Source organism: Mus caroli, unplaced genomic scaffold (assembly GCF_900094665.2).
Source record: "Mus caroli unplaced genomic scaffold, CAROLI_EIJ_v1.1 scaffold_13308_1, whole genome shotgun sequence".
NCBI lineage: Eukaryota > Metazoa > Chordata > Mammalia > Rodentia > Muridae > Mus > Mus caroli.
This window is the reverse complement of record NW_018390819.1, coordinates 12,416-28,459: the sequence shown is the minus strand read 5'-3', so window position 1 is coordinate 28,459 and position 16,044 is coordinate 12,416. Positions and strand designations below refer to the sequence as shown.

The 16,044-nt window shown below is 40.0% G+C and overlaps 1 protein-coding gene across 1 annotated transcript in view; it reads right to left on the bottom strand.

The window, feature by feature from the left end:
- LOC110288849 (dynein heavy chain 7, axonemal-like) overlaps positions 1 to 16,033 on the bottom strand; it is a 21,553-nt gene extending 5,520 nt beyond the window's left edge. The window contains exons 1-5 of the mRNA XM_021155085.1: positions 15,955 to 16,033; positions 7,327 to 8,199; positions 4,873 to 5,102; positions 576 to 906; positions 91 to 176 (exon numbers count right to left, since the gene is read on the bottom strand). Of these exons, the coding sequence (XP_021010744.1) occupies positions 91 to 176; positions 576 to 906; positions 4,873 to 5,102; positions 7,327 to 8,112 (1,433 nt within the window). The 5' untranslated portion in view covers positions 8,113 to 8,199; positions 15,955 to 16,033. The remainder of the gene's footprint in view (positions 1 to 90; positions 177 to 575; positions 907 to 4,872; positions 5,103 to 7,326; positions 8,200 to 15,954) is intronic.
- Between the last annotated feature and the right edge of the window lie 11 nt (positions 16,034 to 16,044).

The following is a 16,044-nucleotide window of genomic DNA, read 5'->3' as shown; positions in this document are numbered from 1 at the left end:
TTTTTTTTTTTTGATATTTTCTTCATTTACATTTCAAATGCTATCCCAAAAGTCCCCTATTCGCCCCCCATACCCTGATCAAAAACCCACCCATTCCCATTTCCTGAATCTGGGATTCCCCTGCTCTGGGGCATATGATTTTCGTAAGACCAAGGGCCTATCTGGAGGGAGGGAATCTTAAAACAACAAAAGGATAATCGTGGGAACTTTCACTGGGGGCAGTAGGGAGTGGCACCAGACTCTTGAAGGAACCACCATGATAGAGAAAGGCTGAGCAGGAAGAAGAGGAGGTAGAACTAGCAGGGGTGCTGGGGGCAGTCGTGGGGGCAGTGGCAGCTGCTCCTGTGTTGGTGGTGGTGGTCGTAAAAGTGGTAGTAGTGGTGTCAACTGGCAGCTTTGACCCTTTTCAAAAATGTCTTAGTCATGAAAACACATTTCTTTTCAGGTAAACTAGGGGATTCTCTTGCCAATTAAAAAAAATTTTTTCAAAATATGGATGCTAATTTGAGAGAAGCTAAACTGTAGTCCCCCACTCCCACCCCGTAGCAAAGCTCAACCCAGGGCACAGCTCTCACCTGCGCGGTCAGGGTATCAAGGGCAGCCAGTGCAGACTCCAGGATGGGTAGGGCTTCAGCCAAGTCTGCATCGCATTCATCTTTGATGGCTTTGGCTGCCATGGCTTGATCGTTCGCTACTGTTTCGTCAGCTTTCACGATTTTCTCAGTTTTGGCCACCTCCATGGACTCTCTCTCAATTATTATCATCATTTCATCAACCTCTCTGCTGGCAACTTTTAACTGCGGATGCAGCGCCTCCAGCTCACTCTGCATGGTGGCCACCTGGGACGAAGCCGAGTCCAGCTTGTCTAAACCCACCTCATATCTCCTTTTCATTTTCATCACTTCACTGGAAGCAAACAAATGAAATGAGGTGAGATGTGCAGATCTGTTTATCCCATCAAGAGACATCCTGCAAGCTCTTGAGTCTTTCACCCCTTTTGAAGTAACTAAAGTTATGGTCTAAAAGTCCTTCACAGGTACTAGGTGTGAAAAAAATACAAAATTATGAACAAAACAATTCTGGATTGTACACAGTTATGACCAACCAGTCATAACTTTCAGTCCTTTCTGTGTTTTCAGTGCCTCTGGGTATATAACAAAAGCTTCCAAGAATAAATAAAACCACTAGTAACAAAAATAAGAAGGCTCCCTATAACGTTAGTCTCCACTCTGAGCAGTTTCCAACAATACTATAGTTCTTACAATAGTCACTTACTTCAAAGAGACCTTGATGCCCAAAATAGGTTATTTTGAATATTGCCATAGATGAAAATGTATTCAAAAGTTATTACATTTTCCCACCTGTTAGGAAGTTGAGGCTAGCCAGGCTGGGCTACATCATCCTAGGGTACACAGTAAGACCTGTATTTAAAATGTATTTAAATTACACCTTGATATAAGTTTTTTTTTTTTATTAAGACAAAAGGAGATAGTGAAACTCAACACTTTCTATTCAAAGTGATTTTTAAAGGAATGGTAACTAATTAGAAATAATTTTAGTACTTTAAAAATTTTTAAATGTTCTTTGAAATGCTTGTTCATATATGTTCTCTATTAAGAAAAATCTCCTTATCTATAACAATTCATTTTAAAATATTACATTTATTCAAAGGTGCTATATTTCAAAAGTCAAGAAGTAGCTGGAGTAAGACACTAACTTGAGGTATACAAAGGAGCCCAGCTTGAGACATTCCAAAAAAACCCAGCTTATCATATACAAAGTAACCCAAAAAAGGAAAAGCAAAACCAACCACAGGAAAGGCTGTGATAGGGAAGGAAAAGAAAGTCAGAAACATACATTTCTATCATGTGTTGAATTCCCCCTGACAAAGTAAAATATTTGACAAAAATAGGAACAGAGGCACCAGACCAGTTCAGTCCTGTATTATATGTGAGTTTGGTCTCCGTCAAAGCCTGGAGCTCTACAAAGGCTTTGCTTCTGTCAGCATGAGATAGTAACAGCACTCATCCCAGGTGGCATTTTAAGTACTGACTTTTGGTCAAGTGACATGGTGACTTGGTTTTCCAGTTATAACTGGCTATTGAGAGATCTGGGGTTTAAGCAACTGAAATGACCACAAACACAAGGTAAGAATTCTAGTTGAAATTAAAAGAGAACTTTAAATTTTTAATTTGCAAGAACATTTGAAATTGTTCATCAAAGAACCTTCTCTGTACAGCAAAGTGAGCCAATTACAGAAACCCACAACTGGACATGATACAAAGAACGCTGTGTTGGAGAGAGCTCATCCCTGCTGGGCAGATGCATCTGTGATACAGCTCCTGTACCTATGGCTCAGGGACATCAGAGAAAGGGGGGCAGAAAGATTCTAACATCCAGGTTATGAGGAAATCTGTTTTGAGGTCATCTTTCTTAGAAAGGGGTACATAAACCAAGACTGGAACAAAAGCAATATAAATAGAAATGTTAACATGGATGGGAAAATCTCACAGGATCTCACCAGAGTCAAGGAAAATAGGCAACTAGTGACTGCTAAGAGAGGGAGAATTAGTCTTTCCCAGGGATGAGTTCCTGACTGTTTATCTAACACAAAGTGGTCAGCCCTGCAATCATACATACAAACAACAAAAATAGACTCTGCAGGTTGTACTTATATATCTGTGTGTGTGTGTGTGTGTGTGTGTGTGTGTGTGTGTGTGTTTGCATGTGTATATGTGTGTGTATAAAACAATAATTTAGGAAAAAGAGGTTATCAATTTGAGAGGGGACATGGGAGGGATTGAAAGAAGGAAGGAATGGGAAATGAGAAAATATATATTTTAATCAAATGTAAAAATAAATATTAAAAATTAATTTCCAGAAAACTATGAAGGGAAACTGAAGGATTAAAAACTTGAAAGGGTAATGAAAGTATCTGAGATGCCCAGAAAGCCATGACTTTTCAACCTTACCATCAGTTCATGTCTTGTTAGCTTTACCTTGGTTTCAATTGGGATAACCTCAAATACCATGAGTGTACAGTAAAAGTCTTGTTCATGAATGATATCCAAAATTTAATCTCTGAGAATTTATGGTCCTCCTTCATAGACAAATCAAGAAGAACAAGCAAGATTGCTTTAGGTAAAGAATCTTGAGAGCCAAATTCAAGTAGCAGACTTGGGTGGGAATTGCAGATTTCATTAGACAGATGGAAAGTTTACTAATGGTAAGACACAGTAGGGTATGGTTCAAAGGGACCAGGACAGCCCTGCCTGGGAGAGGGTAGCATAAAGAATGTCCTGCAAGTGTCTTGGTACCATCTTGTTCAATACAAGATACAAGACTTCAAAATATTTATGCTCTTGAACTGGCTACTGGGAGGTTGTGAATTTAATTATGGAAATATGTACTAATATTTCACATTAAGGAATCCATTTTAAGTATTTTTTTAATATTTAAAAGACTTTGTTCTGTTAGGTTAAAAGTCTTGAATCCATTGTAAATATAATGTAATTGAGCCATAGATTATTATCTCTGTTTTAGGTTTTTTAAAAAAATCTTTAGAATTTTATAATGTATAATTTATGGTTCACAGTACAGATAAGTTTGATTAACTACATTCATAAATCATTTAAGTAACTAAACTTGATTTGTTAAACCTAAGATAAAAATACATCAAGTGTAAAAATGCAAAGCTATCAGGCTCCCTGCTGCAGGGAATGTTACTGTGCCTCTCTAAAGTCTCTCTAAGTCTTGCTTGTTTTCCCTTTGTAAAAATGCATAAATACAATATAGAATTCACTTTACTGAGCATTTGAGACCCAGTACTAACTGAAGGTTTTCTTAGGGGACATCACTAAAATTTTCTAAATTTTCAACTTTCAAGTTTAATATTAATGAATTTTAAATTTTAGAATACGCATTCCAACTATTAAGTTTTTAGACAGAAAGAAAGTCTAGGGTCAACTTTTCTGAAAACGCATGTTGACACTTGCTGTGGCATAGTTTACTAACACTTTCTAAACTCTTAGCTTCTGATCTTAATGTTAGTAAGTTTTAAATTCAAGTGCATTTCAAGTATAAGCAAAGGCCGTTTGAGATCAGTTTCTCTGAAAACCTCATGTTGACACCGGTGGGCTATAGCATGTGCCTCTTGCGCTCTGTACTGACATTTTTCAAATGGAAGGTTAGTAGAGAAGAAAAGCCAGCTCTAAAAACTGAATGGTGGACTCTGGGATTGTGGCTGTAGAGATCCCAAAGCGAAGGATTTTCCATCAGCGTATTCCTAAGAAAAGGGGAAAACCCCCACTCTTAAATGGTCCTTACTCAACAGCACTGTCAAGGAATCCTAGGCATTTACCCTAAGGGAACACCTTGCTCTTCTATGTGTGGGGGAAACATGTTCTTGAAGGTGCACATGTGTATTTGTGTTTTGCAGCCAGTGGTCAACTTGAGGTTTCATTCCTCCACCACCATCCACCTTAGGAAATCTGGCTGGGCAGCAAGCCTCAGGAGTTGGCCAATCACCATCTTCCAGCACTGGGATTATAAATACACACTGTCATGCCCACCCAGTGTCTGCTCCCTGCTGGGGTCCTGGCGATTACAATTAAGGTCCTCATGATTGTACAGCCATCTCCCCAGTGATACCTCGATTCTTGCAGTAAATGCAATGATTAATTTATAGTGTACTAGGCAACATCATTACACCCAAGAATAGACTGCTTCCTACCATGACTCTGTAAAACTGACTTCCAGTTTTAGTAAAACATTATATTCATAGCATTTGTTTGCACCATTGCTATGTCATTTTTTGTACAAACATTTTAAAACTTTCATTGCTTACTTAAAGACAGAACATTTCATCCTTACTTTCTTTTCTTTTCTAACAACAGTTTGAAGGTAGAGATCAATTCCAGGTAGGAGGTGGGAGTCACGTAATTATATCTTTGAAGTTCGTTGTGGAAGGATGATGATAAGTTGATAGTAGAAGTGTGGAACCTTTTACACATGTCAATACAGCCTTCTTGGATTTCCTCTGACATCTCAATGTCTTCCAGGAACCGTGAAGCAACCGCTTCCAGAGCATCTTCTGGCCATGACTAAATTTAAAATGAATATTTTAGCAATTCATCAAGGTCAGTAATATGATACTGTCACAGCTGCAGCCTTTTTCAATATGTGGGCTGGAAACAGAGAGGAATAGTTTGGGACATACAGTGGAAAAGACATGCTCATGAAGAGCCTTCTTCCTGCCCTTGTCTGCTTGAGACAGTGGTGGCCAGGGATGGTAGCCACTCTCTCCAGTTTACTCTGGGTTTACAGACATAGTTACCAAGTGTTAACAGGACAAAGAAAGGGGAAAGGGGTTGTACTGGCTAGTTTTGTGTCAACTTGACACAAGCTGGAGTTATCACAGAGAAAGGAGCTTCAGTTGAGGAAATGCCTCCATGAGATATAACTGTAAGGCATTTTCTCAATTAGTGATCAAGGGGGAAAGGCCCCTTGTGGGTGGGACCATCTTTGGGCTGGTAGTCTTAGTTCTATAAGAGAGCAGGTTGAGCAAGCCAGGGGAAGCAAGCCAGTAAAGAACATCCCTCCATGGCCTCTGCATCAGCTCCTGCTTCCTGACCTGTTTGAGTTCTAGTCCTGACTTCCTTGGTGATAAACAGCAGTATGGAATTGTAAGCTGAATAAACCCTTTCCTCCCCAACTTGCTTCTTGGTCATGATGTTTATGCAGGAATAGAAAATCTGACTAAGACAGGGATCTAAACTCAATATGTGTTTCCCTGTGTATGCTATGTATTATTTCATTTAATCCTCCTCTCTCTCTCTCTCTCTCTCTTTTTTTTTTATAATTTCCCTTTAAAGGACAGAATCACATAAATGACTACAACCTATCTCTTGGATAGCTCAGGCACCTCAATGTCAACAAGCCTGTACCACAATATCTCCTTCCCCATCAGAGCTGTATTCTTCCTCAACTCAGCAAACTTCACCATCAGTCACCAACGTGTCAAAACCCAGGATCATCCTTCCTCTGCTCCACGGCCTCAGACCTCTCTGTGTTGCATGAGAAAGTTCTACAGCATTGCACGCCTAACTCTCCCTTCTCCTCATCATGTCCAAGTTCCCTTCTTTCAACACCACTGCCATCCTAGCTCACATGTTTGTTATCTTTAGCCAATATGTTCCACTGTTACCCTTGCTGCCTTTGTTCGTCAGAAAGACACAAAATGTCTTTACAAAATAGAAACCACCCTCATAGCACACTTCCTAGTACAACTCAGGAAGTCCTCCCAGTGTGCATTTGAAAAGATCCCAACCAACTTGCAAATTTGTATCTGATTTGGCCCTTCCTAACTTTCTGACCTCAACCATGACACCTCCCTCTGAGTTCCTCTACTCCTGTTATCCCAACCCCTTCTCTTCCATCCAGCTCCATTTTCTCTACTTCACATATTTCAAACTTGGTCTTGGTCCTGGTAAATTTTGTGTGTTTGTTCTCTTTTATTTTGTTTTTCTTTTAAAGGCTGTCTGTAGCAAGCCTTGGCTCCTCATCTCTCCTTGTTACTATATTACCTAGTAGGTACAAAGCAAGAAAGAAGGGAACAAAGGATGCTCACCTGAAGTAAATTGTGAGGCCATAGAGGTCTATATAAATTTCCAGCACCATAAGTGGTTGTGTCAGATCTACATACAGGATTTCTACTATAGTCACAGGCACACTGCAAGTGTGGAGGCTGCTCCGCGGTGCCACAGAAAGCCTGGGAAAATCTAACTTCTCACACATTTACTGCTTTTCTCTCCCCCAACCCCACCATCTTTGTCATAGCTTCTCTGGTCTCAGCCTTTCTGAGACAAAGGTCTACTACAAAAATTCCCACAGTGTTTTTCCTTGAATTTTTGTTGGGTTTGGTAAATAGGGCAGAGAATGGAATAAGACAAATAAGACAGAGGGTGGGGGTCTGTCTGACTTCTACATGTCATCCCACCCTGCCCTCTTGGCTCTCTTCCCCACACAGTGCTTCTGTGACCAGTCCCTCCCAAGTTCTTTTCATCTAGGACTTTGAGTACTGTGCTTCTTATCAGGATCCTGATATAAGGACAGACTAATCCTAAAATTCTGTTCTGGGATATATTGATATTAATGAATGATATCCTATAATGATTTATGCTGATATAACTGCATATGATACATTATGATAAAAATCAAAGATTTTGCTAGTCTACATCATTTTGAGGTGGAGTCTATAAAATTTTTCACAGTGATGATGGAGATTCAGCATTTTGAGGACTCTATGTAAATTTTACATGGAAATACCTGAAACCAGTCAATGGTACAGCAGTTAACAAGAGCAGGAAACTTCCGAAGACGAATCCGAAATGAGTCTCCGATGGGACTCATGGCCAGGACCACATGCAGCTGGTTGCGGCAGCGGTCAATAAACATGTTGAAAAGAGCTATGGGACTCCCATCTGTCTGTCTGGTTTTATCCCGCTGGCGATCTAACTGACGCATTTTTTCACATATTTCTTGCTTTTCATCTAAAGCAAAGAGGTTTGGAACCTCCCCGGCGTTTAGGAGATTGTTGACATCTTCTAGAAATGACTCTCTTTTTATTTGTGTATCTGTGAACAGGAAGACCCCCTGCATGTCATTCTCTGCACATTTTCTTAAAATCACTTTCAGATCTTCATGCCACTCATGGCTACCGTAGCCCTTGGAGATTTCCACCTGAAATAGTGAATAATCAGCCATGTGTGCAGCAAGTCTGGTGACTGACTGCCTTCCGCTCCCGCCCACCCCCACCAGAAGGGCGTGGCTCCGTGGCTGCTTCAAGATTCGAGAAATTCTGCTTATGTGTTCTATGGCAAATCGGAACAAGACAAGGTTCATGGGCTTTTTGCTCATGTTGTTATATTCATCTAGATGGCCTTCGACAATCATCCTGAGAGCATCCACATTGGCAATTTCTCTGTAGCCAAAATCTTCCCTCTTAGGATCATGGAAATCACAAAACATTAAACTTCTTAAATCATCTTCTTCTACAGTGCCATCATGATTAAAATCCAAATTTTTAAATAGATCATGAAAATCTTCCTGCATGTAATTTTTCAGAATTTCTTGTATGTAGTTAATAAGCCAGCTTCTGTCAGCATTATCCACAAGGCGATCATAATAGACTCTGAGGACCTGAATAATTTTAAAAGTGGCATTAAGAATATTTTTTATATTTGCTCATTTATTTTGTATAAATTATAAAAACATAAAATAGGTAGTACAAAATACCATCATAAACTATAAGTTGTATTAGAAGCATACATGAATACTAAATAAATAAATAAATGGAAAAAAAGATCATCTCATAATAAAGTTTAAATATTAACTTTAACAATGTCTGTTTGATACAATAGTTTGCTTCAGTGATCAATACATGAAAAGTAATTTGCATCCAGTATGATGCCTATGACCAGTGTGGCATGACAATCCTAAGTGTGCAGTAGTGGCACACACACCTTGGTGGTAACCAACAGCTCTCTAATTGGGCTTAAGACTACTTCAAGAGGGAAATTATGTCTAGTACTTGAAATGTAGATAACTATTAAATGCTGGTAAAGTCATGGTTATTGCAGGGAAACCTGTAACCAGTACTGTACTAAACCAACCTACTCCATATCAGCAATCTAAAACATTTATTCTTATTCTCAAGATAACTTCAGTCTTCAGCCCTCATGAAGGAACCTTATCTTTGCAACAGATGGAGACCACTACAAAAAACCCCACAATCAATAAAAATGCATAATTGTGGAGCACTGACCCAATGGATACATCTTTAAAACATCCCCACATCTAATTCTCAGGGAACAATGTGGAAGACAGGGCAAAAAAGATCATAAAAGCCAGAGGATCTGGAAGGTTGCTGATATCATATCTCCTAGTAATATCAGAAGCTGTACCTACAAAGTCTCACCAGCATAACTGCCCACATACAAGCTGAACGAGGATGACACTAATAGACATGCCAAACTGGATGAGGAAAAGCCCAAAGGCTGCAACTTTACACAAAGAACTATAGGCAACTGAGAAAAGATGGGTGTATGAGAGGTGATCTTCCCCAGGGGACGACAAGCCAATTGGTTCAGTGTCAAATAGTTATCCCTGAGAACACCTGAGTGTAAGTACTGAATGGGTTGTTATATTTAGGAATATGTATGTATACATATATGCATACAATAACAACTAGTAAAAAAAATTGAAGGAAGGGGAAAATGTTGTTTGTAATTATATTATAATCTCAAAATAAATAAATAAATAAATAAATAAGTAAAATTTTAAAGTAAGTTGCAGAGCCTGATGGATTGTGTATATGCAAAGGAACTGAGGCTCTGAGAAGGTGTCTGACTACTTCAGATGATCACTGAGACCCAGGCCATAGGATGTGGTCACTGGAAGCCAGGGATCGATACCTCCCTTTCCAGGATGTTTCTTTTCTTCTCCAAGGGTAGGGACTTTTTAAAGGTTATTGACAAAAGTTATCTGTTGTGTTTTTAAGTACAGGCTTTAGACAATTGTCTTAGATAAAGCAACAGTTGTTTTAGATATATGAAGTAGTCCAGGTATAAGTTATTACAGAGACAGCATATTTAAAATAAATCTGATTATATGCATATTCTCCGGGGCCACAACAAGCAAGAACGTTTTCTGCCTTCAATGAGTACTGCTTCATGTTATTACTGTCCTGAGATTATAGTTCATTTTGGATGGAATTACACAGCCCTGCATTTGGAGACTGGGCCTTCAAGAGACAATTACACCTAAACGATATCAAAATGGGCCCTAATCTGACAAAACGGGAGATATATCTATGGGAAGAAGATGCTCTCTTACTTTCCTACCCCACCCTTTCTTTCCCTAACTAATTCTGAGGACAAGCTTTTGAAAATTAGCGTGCCAAGTGTTTGGTTTTATTATGGTGAGATTAGTTGTAATTTTTTCTGATGTATGACGGGTAATTTACACTTATCTAATATGTGGTTTACAAACACTGTCTCTGTCCTACGTATTGTCTTTCACTTTCTTAGTTTCCTTTCCAGCATGAAAACAATTTAATTTTGGTGAAATTCATTCATCTCTTTCTCTCCTTGGGTTTGTTGTTTTGCCTTGTGTCTTAGTTAGGATTTTACTGCTGTGAACAGACACCATGACCAAAGGAAGTCTTATAAAAACAACATTTAATTGGGGCTGGCTTGCAGGTTCAGTGGTTCAGTCCATTATCATGACGTTGGGAGCATGGCAGTATCCAGGCAGGCATGGCGCAGGCAGAGCTGAGAGTTCTACATCTTCATCCAAAGGCTGCTAGTGGAAGACTGACTTCCAGGTAACTAGGGTGAGAGTATTAAGCCCACACCCACAGTGACATACCCAGGCTAACCAGGTCACACCTCCAAATGGTGCCACTCCCTGGTGCAAGAGTATACAAACCATTACATTCCACTCCCTGGCCCCCATAGAATTGTTCAAACACATGAGTCTACTCATACTTAAACATAGCATAATGCAAAATGCATTTAGTCCAACTTTCAAAGTCCTCATAGTCTATAGCAGTCTCAACAATGTTAAAAATCCAAAGTTCAAGGCCTCTTCTGAGATTCATCCAATCACTTAACTGTAATCCCCAAAGCAAGACAGGAAACCTGCTGGGCAAATTCCAAACTCTGCATCTCCATGGCTAATGGCAAAGCAGTCTTCAGATCTCCACTCCTTTTTCATCTTTGTTGATTGCAACAATATGCTTTCTCCTGGGCTATTTCCACTCCCTGTTTGCAGCTTTCCTCAGCATGTATCCCATGGCTCTGGCATCTTTAACATCTTTGAGTCTCCAAGGCAGTTTCAATGTTCAATGTTCTTGTTTCAGTGTCTGGTATTCCACTTGATCTTTTGGGCTTCTCCTAAGGGCTGGCATCACTTCTCCAGCTCTGCCCTCTGTAGCACTCTAAGCTCAGATTGATCCACTCCACTAAGGCTGCTGTTCTTGCTGATCATCCCATAGTACTGACATCTCCAATACAAAAGGGTGTTCCACACCAACTAGGCTTCACCAATAGCCTCTCATAGGCTCTCTTCATGGTGCCAAGTCTCAAATCCTTTGCCTGACCCCTTTAGTCCTGGGCCATCAACTACAGCTGAGGCTACACCTTCACGAATGGCCTTCCATGACCTCTCACGGTGCCAAGCCTTAGCTGCTCTTCATAACCCCTTCATGCTTTCAAAACCAGTACCACCTTAGTAACTTTCCCGTTACAAAATACAGCTGCAGCGGGAGGTACAACCTTGGCTATCTCTGGAACACAGCTTCTATATGCTTGCAGAAAACACTTCCCAGAAGATTTTACCTCAGTGACACTGGTCTCTTCTTTGTTTTTTGTTTGTTTGTTTTTNGAGACAGGGTTTCTCTGTATAGCCCTGGCTGTCCTGGAGCTCACTTTGTAGACCAGGCTGGCCTCAAACTCAGAAATCCACCTGCCTCTGCCTCCCAAATGCTGGGATTAAAGGAGTGCTCACCGCTAATTTCTTAGATCCAGCTAAGCAGCATCAATTGCCCAAGTAGTCCCCCTTTTATTATTCACTCTAGGGCCAGAGCCACATGGCTGAAGCTGTCAAGTTCTACTGCTTGTAGGAACTAGAACATGACCCCCTTGTACTATTACATTGTCACTGGCTTTCTGTTTTCCAACTCCTTCACTGCCTAAACTTGGCTGTCCTGGATCTTGCTATGTAGATTGACCTTGAACGCAGAGATCAGCGTGCCTGTCTCCTGGGATTAAAGGTGTGTACCACCATGCCTGGATCTAAATTTAGCTGGGTAGGATCTTTCCTACTCACTTAATCTGTTATTTCCTACAACACAGGATTTAGCTACATTTCACTCCTGGTACTCCTTTAATACTCAAACCATATATTTTATATTTTTCCTTTCTAAGCTTGCTATGCTTACCAAGTCCAACTTCTTACAAAGTTCTCTTCATAAGACTTAACCAGAAAACAAAGTCTCTGCTGAGCTTTTTTGGAACTTCCTTTGTCAATGCAATTAATCTGAGTCTCTTCACCTTAGCCTCAGGCAGACTTTTCAGACAAGGGCAAAAAGTAGCCACATCTTCACCAAATTACCTCAAAAACAGTCTTTATGCCACATTCTGAAATTCTTCTCCTTTGAAATCTCTTGGTCCAGGTCAACACAGTTCAAATCACTCCCAGCAACAAGATCTTCCATATTCCTACTAGGATGACCCATTAAGCCCCACTTAAAGCATTCCACTGCTTTCCAAATCCAAAGTTCCAAAATTTACATTCTTTCAAATAAAAGCATGGTCAGGCCTATCACTGACAATACCCCAGTCCCTGGTACAAACATATGCCTTAGTTAGGGTTTTACTGCTGTGAATAGATACTATGACCAAAGGAAGTCTTATAAAAACAACATTTAATTGGGGCTGGCTTGCAGGTTCAGTGGTTCAGTCCACTATCATGAAGTTGGGAGCATTGCAGTATCCAGGCAGGCATGGCTCAGGCAGAGCTGAGAGTTCTACATCTTCATCCAAAGGCTGCTAGTGGAAGACTGACTTCCAGGTAACTAGGGTGAGAGTGTTAAGCCCACATCCACAGTGATATACCTACTCCAACCAGGTCACACCTCCAAATGGTGCCACTCCCTGGTGCAAGAATATACAAACCATAACACCTTGTTTTTGTAGAATACCCATATTTAACAAGTAAACCAGGTAATATGCTTGCTAAGAATTGGATGCCATGGAGAAACCACAGGGGATGAGAGGAAACCAGTTTTCTTCAAAAGCCTTTTATGAAATGATATCAAGTCCTTTCCAGATACTGCTAGAAAGGAAAAAAAGGCACCATTTTAGTCTTCCACATATATCAAGCCCTGAGGAAGCTTTCTTACGTGAGCAGGAATAAGCCACAGATTGAGTTCAATACTTCATATTTTTTGAAATATTAAAGACAATATGTCAAATGTTGTTCTTGGTATGAAGGATAAATCAGAGAAAGAAAGGAAAAAAAAAAAAACAGAAATTGTTCTTGTGACATACTAAAGGAGATGGACAATATACCTAACAAATAAACCCCAACAAAGCAGGAGTTGTCATATACTATGGAAAGTGGAGAAGAGAAAAACTGCTGGGTGGGAGTGGGCTGTTGGGCTGTAGTATTAAACAGCATGGTCAATGGAGACCTCAGTGAGGAAGGGGGGAGGTTAGGTTCAGATAATCAACATCAGGCAGAGCAGCCCTCCAGACACCCTGAGGGGAAGGGGCATAGGTACCCAAACCAGTCTCTGTGAACCACTGGATTAAAATTCTGGACGTATTTATATGCCAGCATACGTATATCTGACAATGTAAAATAGTCATAAAAATTACAAGTTATTTTGCTATGGATATTGTTGAATATCCAAAGATCTGTTAGCCACTGTTAAAGTTAAATAATCTGATAGAATCTGCAAAGTGTTCAAAAGAAACTGAGTATGTCATACATACACAACAGCATTTATAAACCACTCACAGGATAGAAAGAAGCAACCGCATGTATAATCCCAAGTGATGAAGTCTATTATGTAACATCTACTTTGCCTGCCTCCTCCCTTATGTACCACTATTTACTGAATGCTTGTTACATACTACACACTCGGGAACACAAGCAAAGGCTGATACTGTAGCAGAGACAGCAAACAAACAAGCAAACAAAACTCAGAATGTGCCAGGTGCTATTCTATGTTACAAAGAATACATCAAAGTAATGGTCAATGACTGGGTTTGGGGTTTCTTGTACAATTGTACTATAATAAAAGGATCTCTAAGTAATGACCACAGGCATTCCATATAATGAGAAGAAAATACTGCAGAAAGAAGAGTGATCAAGGGCAAAGATCCTTAGATGGAAAATTCTAGATGTTTCCTAGAGTAAGATTTTCTCATGATGAAATGCTTCCATATTCTAAATCTTTGTGTAATTGCAGAATTTATGTGTTGACATCTACCCTCCAAGATGATGGTATTAATAGGTGGAGCTTTGGGGAGTTAATCAAGTTATGGGGCAGAGTTCTCATAAATAGATTAATGTTTTATAAACAAAATTGCAGAATCCTTAATCTTGTGAACACAGAGAGCAAGCTGTGTCGACAAACAAGCAGACTCTCCACAGATACCCACACTGCCACTCCCCAGACTTGGTCTCTAGAACTGTTTGAGATAAAATTCCTGCTATTGATCTAAAGCCACTTGATCTAAAGGTTCTTGGTTAAAGTATCCACCATCTCAAGAAAGAATTAAATATAGTAGTCATATTAAGGTAATGATGAAAACTACAGCAGTTGGTTGGGAAGCAAGCCAATGCGTAATCCACTTTAGAAGATCTTGTTTATTAGGACCAAGGGACTCAAGGCTGTGCTCAGGCCTCTAGGTAGGAGGAACAGCCTTAGACAGAAACAATACAATAAATGTAAATGTAAACATAATGAGGCCTCATGGAGAAGGAAGCTCTTCCCTTTAAAGCCTGGAGAGTTGCTTCATGAAGAAGAGAGGTGAGACGAGTAGTGGGTGGGCTAGAGAGGAGTCTCCTTGGAGAGCAGTCTTCAGAACCCTTCCCTGAGCAAATCCCAGGAACAGATAGAATATCAGACATTTGTAAGTCTGAGGGACTGGAGGGAACTTTAACTTCACATGATTTAGTGCACCACTGTGTTTGTGATGAAGAGGATAGAAAAGTTAGGTCCCATACACAGAGCCTTCAAGGCTTTTCTTAACTCTGCTCCACAGCCAGCTGAGGGAGACATGGTCTTCATTGTGTGGGATCTGGACTTTTAGAAGTGACCACTGTCTTTTAGCGACAGCCCACGTTCTAACAGGAGGCACAGTCTTCCAGTGACCCTAATGCTTCATCCTTGGCCCTCTCTCTGACTTCTAGGATATTTCTATGATCCATTTGCCCACTAAACATGGAGCCTCTGTCCCTATCACCAGCTATGACCCATACTCAGCCTGTTAGCTAACTCAAGAATGAGAGGGAGGTCATGCTTTCCAAAGAGTAATATTTGCCTTGCTGAGGCTATAACTTCCAAGTACAGATGGCCACTAGAATTCAGATTTGTATTTGTAAGGATTTAGGGATTCAAGTATTGAATNTAAGGTCCCTTGGGAAGCTGATTTATTGGGATCTTTTAAATTTTACTGACTGTAGCACATGGGTTTAGTGTAGCAGCATATTCTGATTGCTAGGTTAGTAAAAATGAAAACAACTATATTATTCACATATGGAACATGGGATAGGGCTGGGTGTTTCCACCTTNCTGTAGTCTCTGTGATCATTTAAAATATCAAACTGTCATTTTCTATGTGTCACATTTTGTGTTTTCTCTCCCTCCCTCCTTCTACCAAATCTTTAAAAGAAAATGCACATAGACAGAAGAACATCCTTGCCTTATTCCCCAGAGAACTTAGAGATATCTTTTGGGCTCTCGAACTAGGGATCCTAGCACTGGTTAGCTTCATAGTTTTATTTTCTTTAGGGCATCTTCAAATAAATAACAACATTAACTGATACAGTCAATGTTTATAAAACTACCTGTTTAACATTTCTTATCATAAACAAACAAAACCTGTTAACAAGGACCTAGGGAGGGCTACCATGCTTAAAGGAAATGGGCTGAAATGAATTCATACTTCAGGATACTCTGTATGCCAAAAATGCAAGATTAGACATTAAGTACTTTAAAATTTATGGTATTAAATACTTTAAAATGTACTTTGCCAGTGGCCTAATTAGTGCCAAGTACCTAATGGGCTTCACAGCAAGCATCCCTAAGTCTTTGACTCAGTCACTGCCACAGTAGTCCTTGCTTTTCTGTATTCACATTTGAATGATTCAGAATTTTACCTCATGAACCCACAGGCGTTTAATGGCCTCTTTGTTTTCTGCTGTTTCTGGTCTTGACAAACAAACACCTTGTATGACTCGGGAGAAATC